The sequence below is a fragment of the Pongo pygmaeus genome, chromosome 9, assembly GCF_028885625.2.
Source record: "Pongo pygmaeus isolate AG05252 chromosome 9, NHGRI_mPonPyg2-v2.0_pri, whole genome shotgun sequence".
In the NCBI taxonomy this organism is placed as follows: Eukaryota; Metazoa; Chordata; class Mammalia; order Primates; family Hominidae; genus Pongo; species Pongo pygmaeus.
In genome coordinates, this window is record NC_072382.2 from 10,488,002 (window position 1) to 10,508,732 (window position 20,731).

Below are 20,731 nucleotides of genomic sequence, written 5' to 3' on the forward strand. Positions count from 1 at the left end.
CCGAAGCGGAAGTGCCCGCCCCGTTCCCCCGCGGCTTTTCATTGGCGGGTCCGCCGCCCGCCCCGCCGCGGTTGAGGATCCTGGAGGTTTGTCCCCACCGCCCCGACGCTTCCGCCCCATCCGTCGGCACGTCGGCCCTGCCTCCCAGACCACCCTGCGGGGCGCACCAGCGATCTGGAGTGCGGGGCTCGGCCTCCCTGCGCTCCTGGCTGACGGTGTGACCTTGGGCAAGTCTGGCCTGCTGGGCCTTAGTTTCCGTCTCTGCAGCAGGGACTTAGGGGTGGTGAACTTAATGAGCCGTATACTCCCACCCAGCGCTCACTTCCTGAGGCTTTGTGACTTTCTGGGAGGGGTGGGGACGTGGGAGGGGCCTTAAAGCAGTCCCCCCTCGTCACTGCTCCCCACAGGTCTTAACCATGAACTTCTCTGGAGGAAGGAGGCAGGAAGCAGCAGGGTCCAGGGGTAGAAGGGGTCCCAGACCCCGAGAACAGGTGCGCGCCTCCTCCCCACCCCCTCCCACCAGTCCAGGCTCCCCGGGAGTTGCTGGGGGGCGGAGCTGAAGGGTCCTACTATTCCTGGAGACCACTGGCACTCCTCTCTCTCTGGGCTCTCTCTGCAGTGGGTCATTGAGGTTTCAGGATGGGCAGCAGGGCGGGGTCACCATGGATACCAGGGGCCACCGCTGGGTTCTTTCAGGACCGAGACGTGCAGCTGTCCAAGGCTCTGTCCTATGCCCTGCGCCATGGGGCCTTGAAGCTGGGGCTTCCCATGGGAGCTGGTAAGTGGGGGCCTTGGAGGCTGGGGCTTGAGCCCAGAGAGAAACGTGAGCCTGTCTGCGACTCCGCCCCCACGGCTGCCTCCACTGCTCCCTGAGGAAGGCACAGAGGGCACTTCCTCCCCATGCACAGAGGAGAGCAAGGCCTAGAGCCCCTGTCATGTCCACAGCAGACTGAGGAGAGTTCTTGTCTGGGCCAGGCCTGGTGACCGCCCCCTCCAGCCAAGCAGCCAGGTCAGCACTTACCCCGAGGGCGTGCCCTGGAGGGTATGGCGCAGCTGGTGGTGTGAGTGTGCACTCCGGGCCAGCGCTATGCTGAGCACTCACCTCCCTGCCCCTCCGTGAGGCAGATCCTCTTTTTATGTAAGTTGAAAAAACTGGGGCCCAGAAAGGGGAGACTTTCTAAAGGTCCCACAGAGGATGCCCGAGCGATCTCCAAGCCCAGACTTTGTTTCGGTTGCCTATGGCTCCCTGTTAACCCTGGCCCAGTCCAGAGCAAGGTTGGCTCCTGAGCACCCTGCCTGCCCACAGACGGCTTCGTGCCCCTGGGCGCCCTCCTGCAGTTGCCCCAGTTCCGCGGCTTCTCTGCTGAAGATGTGCAGCGCGTGGTGGACACCAATAGGAAGCAGCGGTTCGCCCTGCAGCCCGGGGATCCCAGCACTGGCCTTCTCATCCGGGCCAACCAGGGCCATTCCCTGCAGGTTGGGGTGAGGGGACAAGCGCGAGAGCCAGATGGGAGGGACCCCTGCCTGCGAAGGGGGTCTCACTGCTGCTCATTCAACCAGGTACCTAAGTTGGAGCTGATGCCCCTGGAGACACCGCAGGCCCTGCCCCCGATGCTAGTCCATGGTACATTCTGGAAGCACTGGCCATCCATCCTACTCAAGGGCCTGTCCTGCCAGGGAAGGACACACATCCACCTGGCCCCAGGACTGCCTGGAGACCCCGGTGTCATCAGTGGTCAGTGCCCTCCCCTCCACCTAGCTACTCCCACCCACTCTGTCCTCCCAGGTCCCCTTCAAAGGTTACAACACTTGTCTGGGGTCACCCCATGCCTGGCATGGAGCAGCACCCCTGCATCCCCCAGCCCAGGAGTCCAGTCTGCCCAGGTTGCTGACTGCACTCCAGGTGCCCAAGCCTCAGCTCCAGCTGTCTCTGCAGGCATGCGGCCCCATTGTGAAATAGCTGTGTTCATCGATGGCCCCCTGGCTCTGGCAGGTGAGTCTGGACAAAGCAGGGCCTGCCCTTGCCTTCGGGGAGGGCATGAGTCACATCTCTGGCTCTGTCAACAGATGGAATACCCTTCTTCCGCTCTGCCAATGGGGTGATTCTGACTCCAGGGAATACTGATGGCTTCCTGCTTCCCAAGTACTTCAAGGAGGCCCTGCAGCTACGCCCTACCCGTGAGAGCCACCACCCCAGCCCCTATTCCTTGTTCCTGAAGGCTGTGCCCTTCTGCCCTCACCGCTCTCCTAGCTTCCAACCCTAGACTGACTTAGATCTCCCTTTTCTAACCAACTCTTGTCTTTATCAGGAAAGCCCCTTTCCTTGGCTGGTGATGAAGAGACAGAGTGTCAGTGTAGCCCCAAGCACAGCTCCAGAGAAAGGAGGAGGATCCAACAATAAAATATTAATTTATAAAAAAGAAATTTTAAAAAGTAACAAGAAAGAAACTCCAGTTTGAAACCATGTTTCATCATCCTGTAGCTACATCTGGTCTTCCTTGTGTGCTGGGGGACTGCAGATAGGTCAGGGGTATCAGCCTCAGCCACTCAGACAAGGAAAGGGGGCACCACATGAGCTCAGGGACCCCCACCCCCATCCCTGGCCTGAGTGATGGCGCAGCGTCTGGCCCTGCCAGGTCCTTGGCCTGCACAAAGTCAGTGACAGCAGGTGAAATGCCCAGCTGGGTGCCTGCCTGGAGCGGGTGTGGGGCAGTGAGCCCCTGTGGGTGTGGGCTTGGGAGTGGCCATGACAGGTGGTGAGCAGGGCAGGGGCAGTCAGACAGCCCTCAGAAGGCCTCATGGCCCCCGGTGAGCTGCAGGAAGAGGTCTTCATCCAGCTCCTCCCCACGGGCCCGCTCCCGCGTCGACAGGAAAATGTAGCCCCCGATGTACTCGTGTACAATTCGGCAGCTGGCAGACACGCAGCTGAAGGCCACATTGATGTGCTCATCAAACTCGATGGCCACCTGAAGGGCAGACAGAGGGCAAATGGTGGCTGGGATAAGGGAGCAGCCCCTGCCCCACCCTGGCTGGATCCAGCTCCGGCCTGGCACCTGTCCCCCATCCATATACCCTGGGTCTGGGCCTACCTGCCGGATGTCCCAGTTGACATTCCACTGGCGCATGTTGCTGAAACGCCAGGTCTTGACCACGTCGCCCACGGCCAAGTCGATGCGGATCAGTCGGTTGTTGGCGATGCCCAGGATCTCATCTTTCCTGCTGCCCTTGAACCTGGCCCCCAGCGAGAGAGAGTGAGCCAGGGCTCCACCCTGCATGGCCCGAGCCTGCCCAGACAAGGTGGCGCCGTGCTGGAAAGCCAGCCCTTCCCGACTGCAGCTCACCAGCTGTGTGACCCTGAGCAAGCCATTTGGGTTCCCTGGGCCTCAAGTTCCTCATCTGGAAAATGGGGGTTAATTGATAGAATCCCCACAACAGCATTTAGCAGCATCGGGCAAACAGGCCATGCCTTTAAATGGTAACTTTTTTTGTTTTTTGTTGCCATCCTCATCAGCTGCTGTCTCCCTCCCTTCTTTGCAGTCTTGGGAAACAACTAATCAAAGGGGCCCACTCCCCATAACAGCATCCACCGCTAGCCCTGTCTTGCGGATCGGTGAACCCAGGCCCAGACAGTGAACTGTCCACAGCAGAGCTGGAGCAAGAACTGGTTCTTCTGCTCTTCTGACCTGAACTGTCTTTTTTTTTTTTTGAGACGGAGTGTCGCTTTGTTGCCAGGCTGGAGTACAGTGGCGCGATCTCTGCTCACTGCAACCTCCGCCTCCCGGGTTCAAGCGATTCTCCTGTCTCAGCCTCCCGAGTAGATGGGATTACAGGTACGTGCCACCACTCGTGGCTAATTTTTGTGTTTTTAGTAGAGACGGGGTTTCACCATGTTGGTCAGGCTGGTCTCGAACTCCTGACCTCGTGATCTGCCTGCCTTGGCCTCCCAAAGTGCTGGGATTACAGGCATGAGCCATCGCACAGGCTCTTTTATTTATTTATTTATTTATTTGAGACTGAGTCTCACTCTTTCGCACCCAGGCTGGAGTGCAGTGGCACAATCTCGGCTCACTGCAACCTCTGCCTCCTGGGTTCAAGAGATTCTCCTGCCTCAGCCTCTCGAGTAGCTGGGATTATAGGCGCCTGCCACCACACTCGGCTAATTTTTGTATTTTTAGTAGATATAGGGTTTCACCATGTTGGTCAGGCTGGTCTCACACTCCTGACCTCAAATCATCTGCCCACCTCGGTCTCCCAAAGTGCAAGGATTACAGATGTGAGCCACCGCGCCCCGCCTATTTATTTGTTTTTTTGTTTTGTTTTGTTTTGTTTTTTGGAGGCAGAGTCTCGCTCTGTCACCCAGGGTGGAATGCAGTGGTGTGGTGTCAGCTCACTGCAACCTCCGCCTCCCGGGTTCAAGGGATTCTCCTGCCTCAGCCTCCTGAGTAGCTGGGACTACAGGTGCACGCCACCACACCCAGCTAATTTTTGTATTTTTAGTAGAGACGGGGTTTCACTATGTTGGCCAGGCTGGTCTTGAACTCCTGACCTCGTGATCCGCCCGCCTCAGCCTCCCAAAGTGCTGAGATTATAGGCATGAGCCTTGTCTCTTATGTTTGTTGTGGAGGGACAGCATGAGGGGCACACATGGGGCCCTCAGTAAGGCCTGCTTACAAAGAACAAGGGAAGGGAGTCTTCGGGGTGCCTGTCCAGAACCCACTCTTGGGATGTGGGCACACAGCAGTCGGGTGGCAGGTGAGGGCAGAGACGGTGCTGGGCAGGGGGCCGGGCCAGGGGCCATACCTGACCATGACGTAGGAGATGCCGAAGTCGGGCAGGGACTGCCAGGCCTGGATGAAGCGCAGCTGGGCCTCTGCCAGCGACAACTGGGCCACATTCTGGTGGGCTTCCAGGATCCGTGGGGTGAGCTGCGGGACCATACTGGTGACAGGCTGCCAGGCACTATTCCCCTCCTCCAAAGTCACCGAGCCCCCACCTCCCCGTCAGGGTGACAGCATGTGAGCCTGGGAAGGGGCAGTGCCCACGTGGGGCCGCCAAGGTGCAGATTTGCACTGCACCAGGCTGCCAGGTGGACATGGGCACCTGGACCGTGACTCCTCCCAGAGGGTGGGTACCAGCTGCGCAATCTCAGGGACGCAGTGGGAGAAGTCCAGTGAGCACATAGCTTTCCTGAGGAAGGCTCTGGAGACCCAGGGGTCAGGGGTCTCTGGGTAAGCACTATGCTCATTCCCACCCTGACTCCTGGTACCTGCTTGGCCTTGAACTTTCGCTGGAAACGGGGGGCAACGAGGCCGTAGGGGTTGAGGCCCTCGGCAGAGGCATCAGGGCCCTGGGGATGGTTGCCCGGGCCCCCGCCGCCGGTGCGCTGCAGGCTGAGGAAGGCCAGAATAGCCTGCACCTCACTGGTGTAGCTGCTGTCGGCCATGGTGCGGCCTTTGGAGGCCAGGCGGCAGCCAGCCATCCAGCGGGCATACTGCTGCTCCTGGGCGAGAGGGGTGAGGGGGACAGTGCTAACCAAGCTTGATGCTCCTCAGCCCCTGCCCCTGCCCCAGCTCCTGCCCAGCCCTGGCCCCTGCCCAGCCCTCACTCACATCCTGGCACCGCAGGTAGATCTCACTCATGCCCTCAGGGGAGGGCACTAGGAGTTTAATGCAGAACTTCTGGCCGGAGACGTTAACATCGGGAACCACCTCACAGCCTGGAGGGAGAGAAGGGGTGGTCTAGGAGGTCGGGAGGGGAAGAGCCGCCTGAGGTCCTGGAGTGCATGCTAGCCCACGCCATCACCTCAGGACAGAGGGCATCTTCCCCGGTCTCCAGGAGGAAACAGGGCTGGTGAGAGCATTCACCTGCCTAGCCAACAAGTGGGGACCGCCCCCCCCCCCAGCCCCTGGCCCTGTGCACTCACCCTTGAGGTTGAGCTGCTGAATGGGGTCCCCAGGAGCCTCGTCCTGACTCTTGTAGTAGGACAGTGTGGTCTCCTTGAACACCACCCAGTGCTGGCGGTAGCCCTTCAGGGTCAGCTTCCGGGGCCTTCGTGGGATGCGGGGGTTTGTGAAAGGCCACCTCGCCCCCTCCCTCCATATGCAGACCATCCCCTCCAGCAGGGCTGCCTACTCTGGCCCCCAACTCACCGGAAGATTCGGAGATGGTCCTTGAGCTCTGGGATGGTGGTGAGGCTGTCCTATGGGAGGACCAGAGTCAGAGGGGCACCAGGTGCCTCACACTTCTCCCTGCCCAGCCCCTGCCCTGAGCCCCTCCTCACCAACACATCCGTGGGCGCCGACCCCTCCAGCTTCACCTCCAGGTTGCTCAGGGCCGCATCCAGGTCGTCCAGCCCTGGGTCTGTGCCAGCCGGCTCCCCCACCTCCCCGCTCTGGGACAGCTTGTTGATGTGGTACTAGGTGGTCATAAAGCCAGGGAGGGCTGAGTCCAGCAGCCTGGTCTCCTAGCAGTACCCCCAGGCCGGGCTTCCCTAGAGGTAGCCCCCGCTCAGGAAGGCCCTTCCTGCCCTGGGACTGGCTCACCTCCCAGCTTCCCTGGTGCCCCCAGGCCCGCCTGGTACCTGCAGGGCGGCAAACACCATCATCTCCTCCTCGGTGCAGTCAATCTCCTCCAGCAGCAGGTCCCATCGGGCCTGCTCATACAGCTGTGTCAGCCGCACGGGGTCTGTCTGGATCGGTGGGAGGGGAGGCTGGAGGCTGGGCTGGTCAGATGCCAGCTGCCCTGGATGCCCTGTGCTGAGCCCCTGCCAGCCTTGGCCCTCTGCCCTGCCCTCCTTGCTGAGGCAGATTCATTCAGTGGCCAGACATGGGCCACAGACCTCAACCCCGTCCTTACAGTCTGCTAGCCCCCTGCTGCCCAGGCCTGCACGTCTAAATCTTGGCTTGGTTGTGCTGATGTTTACTGTGTGCTGGCATGCTGCCCTGGGTGCAGGAGAGACTGAGTAAACCAATCAGTAAGTCAAATAATTCAAGGCTGCAATAAACACTATCAAGGAAACAGTTTCCACAGGGAAGCTCACATGAGCCCTCAGTCTAGGGCCCCCCAAGTTCAAAGGAGATGAGAGAATGGAGGAGATGAGAGAATGGAACATGGGGAAGCAGTCAGGGAAGGCTTCCCTGAGGAGGTGACAAGCTGAGTAGAGATAGGAAGGATGACAATGGGCCACTCAAGGGAAGAGTGAAGGAAGAGGATTCCAGAGAAAAGGAACAGGGAGGGCAGAGACTCCAAGAGGGGATCCCAGTTACCCACAGAAGACCAACAATCCCGCTGAAACCCACCCAAAATTGATAGCAAAGGTTTAGGAAGATAAACCCAAAAGGACAAAGGACAGGCCGGGGCGGTGGCTTGCGCCTGTAATCCCAGCACTTTGGGAGGCCAAGGCAGGCGGACAGCTTGAGCCCAGGTGTTTCAGACCAGCTTGGGCAACATGGTGAAACCCTATCTCTACTAAAAAATACAAAAAATTAGCCACATGAGGTGGTGCGCGCCTGTAGTCCCAGGTACTCAGGAGGCTGAGGTGGGAGAATCACCTGAACCCACGAGGTTGAGGCCGTGGTGAGCTGTGATTGCACCATTGCACTCCAGCTTGGGGGATAGAGTGAGACCTTGTCTCCAAAAGAAAGAAAAAGAAGGCCAGGCGCAGTGGCTCACGCCTGTAATCCCAGCACTTTGGGAGGCCAAGGTGGGTGGATCACCAGGTCAGGAGATCGAGACTATCCTGGCTAACACAGTGAAACCCCATCTCTACCAATAATACAAAAAAATTAGCCAGGCGTGGTGGCGGGCGCCTGTAATCCCAGCTACTCAGGACGCTGAGGCAGAATGGTGTGAACCTGGGAGGCAGAGCTTGCAGTGAGCCCAGATCGCGCCACTGTACCCCAGCCTGGGCGACAGAGCGAGACTCCGTCTCAAAAAAAAAAAAAAAGGAAAAAGAAAACAATTTGGAAGATGGAGAGCAAACTGTAGATGAGAACTGGGTTATGCAGAGAGAGCTAGGGCCTCAAATGCCTTTTCCTTCTCCTGTCTGGTAAATCCACCAATGAGACTTGAAAATAGGTGGAAAGCAAGCAGCAAAAAGAACAGAGATCTGAACAGAGGCATCCAGTTTGCATGGCAGACCCCTGGCAGGCTCTGATGCGGATCCTCTGGATGAGATGCGAGGGTGAGCTGAAGAGAGGACTCTGGATAAGTCCATGAAAAAAAGCAAGTCCCTCCCCAGCTCCGTGCAGCCAAGTGATGGCAAGGAGGCACCTGGCAGAAGCTGGGACTCACTCTCTGGAGATGCTGAGCCAGATGCACCCCTGCATTTGGTACCCCAGACACAGCTGGGTGGGGTGGGGGTTGCACTAGGCTGAAAACAGATAATTTTTTTTTTCTTAAGACGGAGCTTTGCTCTTGTTGCCTAGGCTGGAGTACAATGGCACAATCTTGGCTCACCGCAACCTCCGCCTCCTAGGTTCAAGCGATTCTCCTGCCTCAGCCTCCTGAGTAGCTGGGATTACAGGCATGTGCCACCACGCCCAGCTACTTTTGTATTTTTAGTAGAGACAGGCTTTCTCCATGTTGATCAGGCTGGTCTCGCATTCCTGTCCTCAGGTGATCCACCTGCCTCGGCCTCCCAAAGTGCTGGGATTATAGGCGTGAGCCACCGTGCCCAGCAAAAACACAAATTTAAAGAAAGCTGGCATTCAGATGAGTGACACACCCACACCCTTTCCCACTTGTCACCCAAGACATTGGCAGGGAGCCTTCTATCTCCAGTTGAAAGATCAGTGGGGTTGCTACTGAGAGGCTGAGCCACCAGAGAAATGCCCGACAAAGAGTGGCACCCCGGTCTCATCGCCTCCAGGGGGCCACCAAGATGCCAAGCCCTACTCACACACTCAGGGTCTCCAATTGGTTTCTTAGAGCTTCACTTTTAAATATGAATGGACAGGCATGGACTCCCCACATTTAAGGAAAGCTTCAAGAGTGAACCACAGAGACCAAGACAACAAGAATAAAACAGTTTGGAGGAAATGAAGGCCAGGCAGGGCGCAGAAGAGAACTTCAAAAGCGAAGCAAAATCCTTATAGAGTACAAAAATCAGCTGGGCATGGTGGCACCCGCCTGTAGTCCCAGCTACTAGGGAGGCTGCGGCAGGAGAATTGCTTCAACCTGGGAGGTGGAGGTTGAAGTGAGCCAAGATCGTGCCACTGCGCTCCAGCCTGGCAACAGAGCAAACAAAGGATTTTTTTTTTTTTTTTTTTTTTTTTTGAGACGGAGTCTCACTCTGTCGCCCAGGCTGGAGTGCAGTGGCGTGATCTCGGCTCACTGCAAGGTCCGCCTCCCGGGTTCACACCATTCTCCTGCCTCAACCTCCCGAGTAGCTAGGACTACAGGCGCGCACCACCACGCCCAGCTAATTTTTTGTATTTTTAGTAGAGACAGGGTTTCACCATGTTAGCCAGGATGGTCTCGATCTCCTGACCTCGTGATCCGCCCGCCTTGGCCTCCCAAAGTGCTGGGATTACAGGCATGAGCCACCGCACCCGGTGAAAAAATCCTTATAGAGGCTGGGCCCGGTGGCTCACGCCTGTAATCCCAGCACTTTGGGAGGCTGAGGCGGGCAGATCACGAGGTCAGGAGTTTGAGACCAGCCTGGCCAATGTGGTGAAACCCTGTCTCTACTAAAAATACAAAAATAATTAGGCCAGGCGTGGTGGTGCATGCCTGTAATCCCAGCTGCTCAGAAGGCTGAGGCAGGAGAATGGCTTGAACCAGGGGGACAGAGATTGCAGTGAGCCGAGATCTTGCCATTGAACTCCAGCCTGGGTGACAGAAGAAGACTTCATCTCAAAAAAAAAAAAAAAAAAAAAAAAAAATCCTTACAGAGCTAAAGCACTGCACTCATAAAACAAGACCAGAATATTCTTTTTTTAAAGGAATGTAACTGGGCGTACTGGCTCACGCCTGTAATCCTAGCACTTTGGGAGGCCGAGGCGGGCGGATCATTTGAGGTCAGGAGTGTGAGACCAGCCTGACCAACATGGTGAAACCCTGTCTCTACAAAAAATACAAAAATTAGTTGGGTGTGGTGGCGGGCGCCTATAATCTCAGCTACTTGGGAGGCTGAGGCAGGGGAATCTCTTGAACCCGGGAGGCAGAGGTTGCAGTAAGCCGAGATCGTGCCACTGCACTCCAGCCTGGGTGTGACAGAGTGAGACTCCATCTCAAAAAAAAAAAAAAAAAAAAAAAAATCCCAACTTCTCAGGAAGCCAAAGCGGGAGGATCACTTGAGAACCAATCTGGGCAACGTAGCAAAACTCCATCTCTAAACAATTTTTAAAGAATTAGCCAGGCTTGTGGCACATGCCTGTAGTCCCAGCCACTCAGGAAGCTAAGGCAGGAAGATTGCTTGAGCCCAGGAGTTCAAGGTTGCAGTGAGCTATGATCGCACCACTGCACTCTAGTCTGGGTGACAGAGCGAGACCCCATCTCTAAAAATAAAAAAAGAAAGATAAAAATATAAATTTGGTTCTATTAAAATTAAGAGCTGCTGTTTATCAAAAGAAACCATTCAGACAATTAAAAGGCAAAGCATAGAGGGGGAAAATATATTCACAATGTATTTATCTGGCAAAGTGCTCATATCCAGAATATATAAAGAACTCCTACAAATCAATAAAAAAAGACAAATGACTCAATATGACAATTGTCAAAATATTTGAACAGAAACCTCACAAAGCAGGATATCCAGATGGCTAATAGCCATATGAAAAGGGACTTAACTTTATTAGTCATCAGGGAAATGTAAATTAAAGCCACATGGAAAGCAGATCAGTGGTGGTCGGGGTGTGGGAGGAGGAACAACTGCAAATGGGCATCGTGCAATCAGTGCTTGTCTGGGGCAGTGGAAATGTTCTAAAACTGGTTTGTGGTGATGGTTGCACAACCATACACATTTGTTAAAAATAAGCTGAGCCGGGCATGGTGGCTCATGCCTGTAATCCTAGCACTTTGGGAGGCCAAGGCGGGTGGATCACGAGGTCAGGAGTTCAAGACCAGCCTGGCCAACACAGTGAAACCCGGTCTCTCCTAAAAATACAAAAATTAGCTGAGTGTGGTGGCACGTGCCTGTAGTCCCAGCTACTTGGGAGGCTGAGGCAGGAGAATTGCTTGAACCTGGGAGGCAGAGGTTGCAGGGAGCCAAGACCACGCTATTGCGCTCCAGCCTGGGCAACAGAGTGAGACTCTGTCTCAAAAATACGTAAATAAATACACACATACATAAATAAATAAATACATAAGTAAAAATAAAAAAATCAAGCTGAATGGTTACAATGGGTGATTTTTATGGTATGTACATTCTACCTCAACGAAACTGTTTAAACAAAATTACATGAGATACCATCACCACACCTATCTGAATGGCTACAATGAAAAAATAGAAAATACCAAGCACTGGTGAGTCGTGGAACAACTGAAACGCTCATCCACTGTTGGTGGGAGTGTAAACTGGTGCAATCACCTGTTTGCTTGCTTGTTTGTTTGTTTGTTTTGAGACAGAATCTCACTCCGTTGCCAGGCTGGAGTATAGTGGCTCGATCTTGGGATCTCGGCTCACTGCAGCCTCCAGCTCCCAGGTTGAAGCGATTCTCATGCCTCAGCCTCCTGAGTAGCCAGGATTACAGGCATGTGCCACCATGCCCAGCTAACTTTTTCTACTTTTAGTAGAGACGGGGTTTCACTGTGTTGGCCAGGCTGGTCTCAAACTCCTGGCCTCAAGTGATCCGCCCACCTCAGCCTCCCAAAGTTCTGGGATTACAGGCATGAGCACCGCACCCGGCCTGGTGTACTTTGAAAAGCTGTTTAACAGTAGCTACCACAGTTCAACTCATGGATGCCCTATATCACAGGGTATAAACATGTTCACCAAGATACATAGCTTGGAATGTTCATAGCATCTCTATTCATAACAGCCCCAATCTGGAAATTGTACAATGTCCATCAACAGTAAAATGGATACATTAATTGTGGTATTTGACATAATGAAATGTTATACAACAATGAGAAAGAATTTAAGACGATGATATATGCAATATGGATGAATCATACAAACATAACGCTGAAAGAAGCCAGGTGCAAAAAGAGTATAGACTGTGTGGCTCCATTATGTACATTTCACAGACAGAACTAATCTAAGATGTTAGAAGCAAAGTTAGTGGTTACTTCCTGTGGGAGCTATTGCCTGGAGTGTAAGGGGGCTTCTGGGCCCAGTAAAATTCTGTTGCTTGATATGTTAATTATATTTGTGTATTTTTCTAAACGTATGTTCACTTAAAAAGAAAGCCCTATGGCCAGGCGTGGATGGCTCATGCCTGTAATCCCAGCACTTTGGGAGGCCAAGGCAGGCAGATCACCGTAGGTCACGAGTTCGAGACCAGCTTGGCCAACATGGTGAAATCCCATCTCTACTCAAAATACAAGAAGAAATTAGCTGGGCATGCTGGTGGCGGGCATCTATAATCCCAGCTATGTGGGAGGCTGAGGCAGGAGAATCGCTTGAACCCAGGAGGCAGAAGTTGCAGTGAGCCGAGATTGCGCCATTGCACTCCAGCCTGGGCGACAAAAATGAAACTCCCTGTCAAAAAAAAAAAAAAAAAAAAAAAAGCCCTATAAAGGAACACTCAAAAAACAAGAGCTCTTGGAACTTAAAAATATAGTTACAGAAATTAAAAATTCAATAGCTATTTTAGAGGATAAGTTGAAGAGGTCTCCAGAGAGTAGGACACAAAAAGAAAAAGAACCGAAAAATAAGAAAGAAAAGATAAGTGTCGGCCAGGCATGGTGGCTCACGCCTGTAATCCCAGCACTTTGGGAGGTTGAGGCCTGTGGATCACCTGAGGTCAGGAGTTCGAGACCAGCCTGGCCAACATGGTAAAACCCCATCTCTACTAAAAATACAAAAAATTAGCCAGGCGTGGTGGTGGGCGCCTGTAATCCCAGCTACTAGGGAGGCTGAGGATTGCAGTGAGCCAAGATCACACCATTGCACTCTAGCCTGGGCAACAAGAGCAAGACTCCATCTCAACAACAAAAATAGATAAATAAATACAATTAGCTGGGCATGGTGGTGCGTGCCTGCAATCCCAGCTACTTGGGAGGCTGAAGCAGGAGATTGCTTGAATCCAGGAGGTGGAGGTTGCAGTGAGCTGAGATTGTGACATTGTACTCCAGCCTGGGCAACAAGAGCAAAATTCATTTCAAAAAAAAAAAAAAGGCAATTATGAACTTCAAAAACATTTGAGCAAAAAGGGAAAAAATAATCATAGTTACTCTGTGGCTTAACTAGGAACACTATTTATATGTGTTACTATTTACAGCCATATCACATTGTTTTAACCAAAGACTATAGACACTACTCACTTAGAAAGAGGCAAGGAAATGTGTGTATTGTGTGGGCAGCGAAGAGAATGTAAGACAGTGAAACCTTCTTACAAAGTCAATAGATAATGTGTGAAATGGCAAAACAAAGAAGTGGAAATATGACATAGAGAGGAAAACACTAGAGTAAAAAGGCACAGCTGGCCCAACGCCGTGGCTCACGCCTGTAATCCCAGCACTGTGGGAGGCCAAAGTGGGCAAATCACCTGAGGTCAGGAGTTCGAGACCAGTCTGACCAACATGGAGAAACCCAGTCTCTACTAAAAATACAAAATTAGCTGGGCATGGTGGCTCAACGCCTGTAATCCCAGCTACTCGGGAGGCTGAGGCAGGAGAATCGCTTGAACCCAGGAGGTGGAGGTTGTGATGACCTGAGATCACATCATTGCACTCCAGCCTGGGCAACAAGAGCAAGACTCCATCTCAAAAAAAAAAAAAAAAAAAAAAAATTAGGCCAGGCGTAGTGGCTCACTCCTATAACCCCAGCACTTTGGGAGGCCAAGGCGGGTGGATCACCTGAGGTCAGGAGTTCGAGACCAGCCTGACCAATATAGTGAAACTTCATCTCTACTAAAAAAATACAAAAATTAGCCAGGCCCACACCTGTAATCCCAGGATAATTGCTTGAACCCAGGAGGAAGAGGTTGCAGTGAGCCGAGATTGCGCCACTGCACTCTAGCTTGGGCAACAGAGCAAGACTCCATCTCAAAATAAAAAATTAGCCAGGTATAGTACACACCTATAGTCCCAGCTACTCGGGGAGCCGAGGCTTAAGGATCCCATGACCCTGGGAGGTCCAGGCTGCAGTTAGCTGGGGTAACACTACTGCCCTCCAGTCTGGACAACAGAGCAAGACTGTGTCTCAAAAAATAAAAATAAATAAATATACAAATAAATAAAACTTAGGAGACAGCCATCTGAGCTGGAGATGATCAACTGGGAGAGAGTGTGGAGATGGTATTGAAATCCACAAGACTGGAGATGACTGAGAGAAGGAGGGGAGAGAGCAGAGGCCCAGAGCAGAGCCTGGGGCAGAGCCTGTGGCTCACCAACACCGAGAGGCCATGGAGAGGAGGAGGGAGCGTCACAGAGCCTGGCAGAGTGGCTCGGGGAGAGGCCACCCCCAAGCAAGTGGACAGGAGGCTTCAGGAGGAAGATATTCCGGAGGAGTGGTCGGGGTGGTGTCTATGTCGCAAGTAAGTGGTCAAGCAAGTAGTGTGTGGGACATGGCCAGGGGACAGATAGCCTGGAGGCGTGGCCACCTCAGCAGGTGCACTTCTCACGTGTGGATGGTGACAAAATATATAGAATAGCTGCGGCCAAGGAGTGAGAGGGAGTCCAACAGCACCCAGAGAAAGCTTGGAAGCAAGAAGTGGGATTCTGCGGAGCAAGTGTTCAGACAACTACGATGTTTTGCAGAGAAAGGGGGCAGAGAGGCGGGGCCCACAGGTAGGAAGAGCAACCTGTGGGCTTCTGGGAAGTTTTTGAGATGTGCACAAAGCACATTGCATGGAGCATTTTGCCTGGAGCATGTTGGTTGCCAATGGAGGAAGGGAGGAAGAGTTAACAGGGCACAGAGGGGCCACCCTGCAAAGCTTCTTTCCTCACCCACCCCCAGGTGCTGCAGTCCCAAATGCTTCCCCCTCCAGGAAGACTTCCCAGAGCTCCCAGGCCTGGGCCTCTCCCACCTGAGCCCCAGACTTCTCAGGGGCACCCACACACACACTGTCTATGAGGATCTGTGGGTCTTAGCTTCCTCCCTGACAGCTCCCTGGGAAACAGGCACTGAGACTTACTGGTCTCCACCCACTTCAGCATCTGCCCAGGGCCCAGGACCTGGCCCAATGCTGAGGTGAGTAGATGAGTTTCAGTGCGTGTTTGTAGGGTCAGTAAACAAAGGTGTGGATGGACAAACGGGCAGATGGACAGGCCACTACAAGTCACTAACATCCCAGAGCCCATACCCCAGGCCCTAGGTCTCCACATCTCAGGGACCTGAGGCCTGCTTTCTCCCTGCCCCGGCCCACCTTGGGATCCAAATCGAAGAAGCTGTAGTACTTGAAGCGCAGCCAGAGTATGTCCCCGGCCTTGATGCCCTGCTGCATGAGACACCTCGACGAGTCCAGCCACCTGGGCCGCGGCAGAAGCAGCAGTCAGGGCTGCGCCAGGTACGGCTGTGGGGTGGGGAGGGGGGCTGGGCTGGGGGGACAAGCACACACAGAGAAAAGGCCTGGAAACGAAGTGTGGATTTGGGGTGGGCACAGACATGGGACAGGCGGTGGATCCTGGGTGGGGGAGCCCCGACACAGGGGGCGTGGCTCCTGGGCGCACCTGCTGTGGAGCTGGGTCTTGTCTGACAGGGAGCTGGGCCGTGGCAGACGCTGGAGCAGGAGGGGGTCGGGTGGCGGCTGGGGCCGGCTCAGCATGTGGTAGCAGGCCTCAGTCTGGGCACTATCCGAGAAGTGAGCTGGCATCCCCCGGAACAGTGCAGGCGCCACGCCTGGAGTGCAGGTTGGGGGTCAACCAGGCCTGTCTCCCAGGGCTGGGACTCACGGGCCAGCCCCTGCCCCCGCCCCCCCAGGCCCGCCCCCACCTGCACTCACCCCCAGCCAGGACGACCTTGCTCAAGTCGTAGAGCTCTTCCTCTGGCTCCTTCTCTTTCTTCTTCTTCTCCTTCTTCTCAGGAGCCCGGAGCAGGGATAGCTCCTCGGGGTGCCGGATGCCTGAGGGGAGCTGGGCTCTCAGCGGGGACGAGGTCCTGCTGCAGCCTCCCCACCTCACCCATGGGTGCTTGGGGTGGGTCACAGCCCTGCAGGCAGGGTGGCAACCCAGACAGCAAGGACAGTGTCAACAGAGCTGGGCCTGGAAACGGGGGAACCTGCCTCTTTGCATCACCCTCGTGGGCCAGGGGGAATCAGCCGGGCAACTTACTGAGGAGGCGGCAGATGGCAGCCACAGCCTGGAAGAGGGGCTGGGAGAAGCTGGCACGGAGGCGCAGTGCGCGGCGGTTGGGCAACCGAAGGACGACGGGCCGGTGCTGGGGCCCAAAGAAGAGGCGTGCGTCGGCCAGGATCCCGTACTTGTCCAGTGTCCAGTGGGTCTGCAGCAGCCACTGCCTCTTCTGTTCCCACCAAATGGCATGGTCTGACCAGTCCTGCTTGCGATCTGTGGGGCACAGGGGCACATCTGGGTCCAGCCTTCCTCCCTGCTGCCCCCAACACCCAGCACAACCCCAGGATTCAGAAGCCTGGGGCGACCGCTCCCCTACCCTGCCTAAGCCAAGAGTGGGGCAGCCTGGGCGGGCCTGGGGTCTACCCCATGGTAACAGCAGCAGGGCTCTCTGTAGGCAGCCCCTGATTGGCCTTCTAGGTTTGGCTTCTATATCGTTTCCCAGGGGAGCTCTCCATCCCAGAATCTGGATGCCCCAATCTTAGCGCCCCATCTCCTGCATTCCAGCCCACTGGGCTCCCTCCACATGACGCACCCTCTGTCCTCCCGCAATCCACGGTTTAATGGCCTCTGTCTTGCATTCTGGGGAGCTCCTGGAGGCAGAGACTACGTCTGTCTCACTGCTGTATGTCCTTAGGGCCTGGACCTGTGCCTGGCCTGGAGCAGTGAGCACTCAATATTTTTAGGTATTAGCTGTGTGACCTTGGACAAGCCACTTAACCTCACTGGGCCTCAGTTTCCCTGTTTGTAAGATATAATAACGATCTTACAAACTGGGACATGGAACAATGCCTCCCACGTGGTAGCTGCAGGGTTTGTGGTAAACTCGCGCACGCACATGACGATCCATGAGAGAGCATTGAATTAAAGATGTGCGTCTGTCCCTTGTCAGCCAGCTGGGAACTGGAGTTACAGTAAGGAAGGCACAGGTCTCCCCGCCTCCTTCCTCCAGGAGCATGAACAGGCGGGAGAGAGCATAGGAAAAAGGCTGCCGGAAAGCTGCTCTGGGCACACAGCCCTTGAGAGTTTGCAAAGCCCCGTTTCCTGAGTTCCTCCCAAGTCCTCCCGGTGAGTTTTCTGATTCCCACTGCATCCCACCCGCCTCAGCCAGCCCCCAACCCCGCTGCTGCACATGCCGAGCATCACCACTGCTGCCAAACCAAGAGAAGCGCTCGTCCTCTGGCGCTTCCCCTCCCAGGCTGGGCCCTTCCCTCCTGGGCGCCCCGGTGGGACCCTGGCTGTGCGCCGCCGCTTCCCCTTCTCTTGGCTCCTTGCTCTTCTCCTGTCCTCTCTGGCCCCTCTCCTGACCGGCCCCTTACCTTGTCCTTTCCCCAGGTTCGGCCTGGGACCCTATTCTCCTGCCTCGGCCAGGTCCCCTTACTGGGTCTCCCTATTCTGCAGCTTCAGTTGCCATTTTCTGCTGCCTCCCCATGCGTGGCCCTCAGCCCAGACCCTGCCCTGGGCCTCCAGCCAGAAACCCATGTGCTGCCAGCTGAGGAGCCTGTCCACTGGCTTCCTCCCTTCCAGAACCCTCTGTTCCTGTGGCCAAGTGGCTGACACTGGGACGGTAAGCACCATGACTCCTGGTCTCGGCTTTTGCTGTTCAGCTCAGACTCGCTGTGCACAGAGGTGCCCTCTCCTCGCCAGGTCCCCCTCCTCGCCAGCTCCCCACACCACCTCTCAGGGCTGGGGGACACGGACTCGTGCCAAAGGCCCAGGCATCCTCCCTTTCTCTTCTAGCCGCCACATGTAATCAATGCCAATTCCACCTCTAGAATCCACCCTCCTCTCCGTCCTCCCTGCCCGGCCTTAGGAGGCCCTGGTGTCTCTAACCAGGACCACAGCCTCCTCAGGGGCCCGCCGCCACCAGCCTTTCGCCTTGCTGCTGATCTTAGCAGGACAGCCTCCTGCTGAGAACCCTTTGGCTGCCACCTTCCCCTCCAGAAGAAAGTCTAGACCCCTTCTGGAGGCCTTCGGGGCCGTGCAGAGCTGGCCAGGCACCATCCAGTCTCATATCTGGTCATGCTCCCGGCATCCTCACCGGCCGAGAGCCCTAATTCACAGCCCTCAGAGTACCAGCGCCACCACCTTGCTCCTTCCTGCTGAGGCCACCTCTCAGGACTTCTCCTGGGGTTATCCCCATCCTGGGCTCGGGACAGCCCCCTCCTCGGGCTCCAGGCCCCCGTGATAGCTCCTTCTGTGCAGCAGCCGGCACGCAGCCCCCACGGGTCAGTCTCACCCGCTGCTGCTCCAGGAGGCCAGGGACTGGCCCAGGGCGGCCAGGCTGAGCATCAGTAGACAGAGCTGATGTGCTTAGGAATGACAGTATCCCCACCACAGGGAACACAGAGCTAAAGGGACTTGCCCTGGGGTGCCCAGCAGCGGGTAGAGCAGCAGAGTCTGTCTGACTCCAGGTTAAGGCCTCCTACGTTACCCTCGTGCCGTGCCCTGGGGCCACCCAGGTCTTCACCGCCCTCTCTCTGTTCCTCACTTCTATTCTCACAGCTGCTCCGGGCCCTGCCCCTGGCAGCTCCCCTCGCAGCCTCAGCCTTGTGGCCGGGTCGTTCTGGGCCCTATCCTCTCCACAGTCAGACTGACCTTCTCCTGAGCTGCACGTGGCGGCCTGGCGGGGTCTGAGGAAGCCTCCCCGCCATCACCCACCCCCCACCCACTGGCAGCCAGGCCCAGGCTCTTGGCTGGGACTGTGGTGGGCCTGTCTTCCGGCTCTGCCTATCGGGGTCTTCCTGCCGCCCTCTCAGGAAGGGGTAGCCCCCACCCCCGGCAGGGAAGGAAGATGAGAAGCCCCCGTGTCACTGGCCCCGTGGTCCTCCATGACTGATACCACAGGCTGCTCTGCTGTAACTTCCTGTGGGGGCAGGGCCTTCCCACCCAGGCTGGGCCTGTCACCAACCTGCTGAAAGCTTCCGCCAAGGGGAGGGAGTGTGGGGGCAGGCCCCTAGGTCACCTAGACCCCCTCAGACCTCAGCAATGTGACTTCGGCCTCGGCCCAGGCAAGACCACCCCTTCCGCCCCTATTGGTGGCTGAATGGGGGATTGTGGCTGGGTCTGATCCTTAGCAGACCAGCTGGAGCGGGAGGGAGGGAGGGAAGAGGGTGGGAGAGAGAGGAAGTTGGGGAAATGTCTTTTTTGGAACCAAATGATTAAGCTAATGCCTGAGTCACCGTGACACCATTATCGGGAGCTGAGCAGCAGGGATGGCCCGGAAGTGCCCAGAGACACCCATGGCGGCCACCCATGGTGCCGAGTTCAGCAGGCGGGCAGCGGACACTCACTGATCTGCTCCACAATCTTCAGGAGCACCCCGCCGATGTGCGACTCCCCAGTGACCCGCAGGGTGACTGACTCGGCCTCCGGGTCCTCCTCTCCCACAAACACCCGCAGCTCCCATGACGAATCGATGTAGTCCCCGGAGGCTGTCTTCATCCCCGCCATGGCTGCAGCTGCTGCTACAGAGAGTGTGGAAGGAGGCAAGGTGGGCAGGCCCTGGTAGGCCTCCGGGTTTGGGCAGAAGAGCTCTGTGGTGCCCTGGACACACCCAGAGGAAAGCCGCTCATGAAGGAGGGCGGGAGTGAGCCCCCAGGCCAGCACGCCCATGGTACCCTGACTCTCTCTCCAGCGCTGGCGCTCGAGCCGCGAGGGCCCTCAGAGACCATGTAGTCCAACCCGCTCCCATCCTACAGGCGGGCAGACTGAGGCCGGGTAAGAAGGGGCTCACTCAGGACCACCGTGCTCAATGCCAGCCCACAGCTCACTCCCAGACCCTCAGGGGCAGCTGGCCACTCTGGCCACTCTGGCCATGGCTTCGTACCCAGGCCAGGAAGTAGTTCCGATCCTGGCCCACAGCTCAGATGCCAACATCACAAACCAGCCAAAGCCTCCCTGGGGAGGTGGAAAGTTCAGGCTGCCGCATGGCGAGAAGCAGGCTGGGCAGAGGCTGCAGGAGGGTAAGGAAGAGAAGGGCCCAGGGTCCCAGTGAGGCCTGAGCTTACCTTTCCTGGCAAGGGCTGGGGGCTGCAGGTGGGTCTCGGGCTACACCCCTGCGGACCGTGGGCTTCCTGCCCTCCTTTCTCTTTGGAGCTTCCTTCAGGGCAGCCCTTGCCTGTGCCTTATCACGAGCAGGGCGGGTTCAGCCCCTCCCCAGGGCGGGCTGGCGCTGGGTGCAGGAAGCACGCTGCCAGCCCACAGAGGGTTCCAGGGGCCCCCACCTTTGTCCCCAGAGAGCACAGGAAGCTAGGGAGAGCAGGACTTAGCGACTCAACACCATAAAAACGCCCCCTGCCTCATTTGGAGGAAAGCTCAGTGCAAACTCAAGTCC

General features: G+C 56.1%; 2 protein-coding genes across 7 annotated transcripts; one reads left to right on the forward strand and one right to left on the reverse strand.

The window, feature by feature from the left end:
* Positions 1–172: 172 nt before the first annotated feature.
* On the forward strand, positions 173–2,448 carry TRPT1 (tRNA phosphotransferase 1). Of its 5 annotated transcripts, none has more exons than XM_054441215.2 (8): positions 173–227; positions 408–491; positions 697–778; positions 1,307–1,476; positions 1,561–1,735; positions 1,937–1,993; positions 2,068–2,178; positions 2,310–2,448. In XM_054441215.2, exons 2-8 carry the CDS (start codon positions 417–419, stop codon positions 2,399–2,401), a joined length of 762 nt encoding a protein of 253 aa, XP_054297190.1. In that variant the 5' UTR covers positions 173–227; positions 408–416; the 3' UTR covers positions 2,402–2,448. The 5 variants fall into 5 exon arrangements, with proteins under 5 accessions (XP_054297190.1, XP_054297187.1, XP_054297194.1 ...); XM_054441212.2 differs by having other exon boundaries at positions 1,307–1,482; positions 2,310–2,424; XM_054441219.2 differs by having other exon boundaries at positions 2,116–2,178; positions 2,310–2,424.
* FERMT3 (FERM domain containing kindlin 3) lies at positions 2,393–20,570 on the reverse strand. Of its 2 annotated transcripts, none has more exons than XM_054441205.2 (15): positions 20,406–20,570; positions 19,689–19,862; positions 16,378–16,611; positions 16,050–16,169; positions 15,778–15,946; positions 15,474–15,576; positions 6,581–6,688; positions 6,281–6,415; positions 6,150–6,199; positions 5,924–6,048; positions 5,610–5,716; positions 5,267–5,500; positions 4,801–4,925; positions 3,090–3,231; positions 2,393–2,966 (listed from the first exon to the last, which is right to left on the reverse strand). In XM_054441205.2, the coding sequence occupies exons 2-15, from the start codon at positions 19,846–19,848 to the stop codon at positions 2,787–2,789; spliced, it is 1,992 nt and encodes a 663-aa protein (XP_054297180.1). In that variant the 5' UTR covers positions 19,849–19,862; positions 20,406–20,570; the 3' UTR covers positions 2,393–2,786. The 2 variants fall into 2 exon arrangements, with proteins under 2 accessions (XP_054297180.1, XP_054297181.1); XM_054441206.2 differs by having other exon boundaries at positions 19,689–19,859; positions 20,406–20,544.
* Between the last annotated feature and the right edge of the window lie 161 nt (positions 20,571–20,731).

Excerpts from the sequence above, each read along its gene's own strand:
- TRPT1 (XM_054441212.2), top strand. The coding sequence starts at position 417 with ATGAACTTCTCTGGAGGAAGGAGGCAGGAAGCAGCAGGGTCCAGGGGT. Across the intron at positions 492-696 it reads GTCCCAGACCCCGAGAACAG|GACCGAGACGTGCAGCTGTC; the intron begins GTGCGCGCCTCC and ends GGGTTCTTTCAG. Across the intron at positions 779-1,306 it reads GGGGCTTCCCATGGGAGCTG|ACGGCTTCGTGCCCCTGGGC; the intron begins GTAAGTGGGGGC and ends GCCTGCCCACAG.
- FERMT3 (XM_054441205.2), bottom strand. The coding sequence starts at position 19,848 with ATGGCGGGGATGAAGACAGCCTCCGGGGACTACATCGATTCGTCATGG. Across the intron at positions 16,170-16,377 it reads TGCCATCTGCCGCCTCCTCA|GCATCCGGCACCCCGAGGAG; the intron begins GTAAGTTGCCCG and ends AGCTCCCCTCAG. Across the intron at positions 4,926-5,266 it reads GAAAGTTCAAGGCCAAGCAG|CTCACCCCACGGATCCTGGA; the intron begins GTACCAGGAGTC and ends ATGGTCCCGCAG.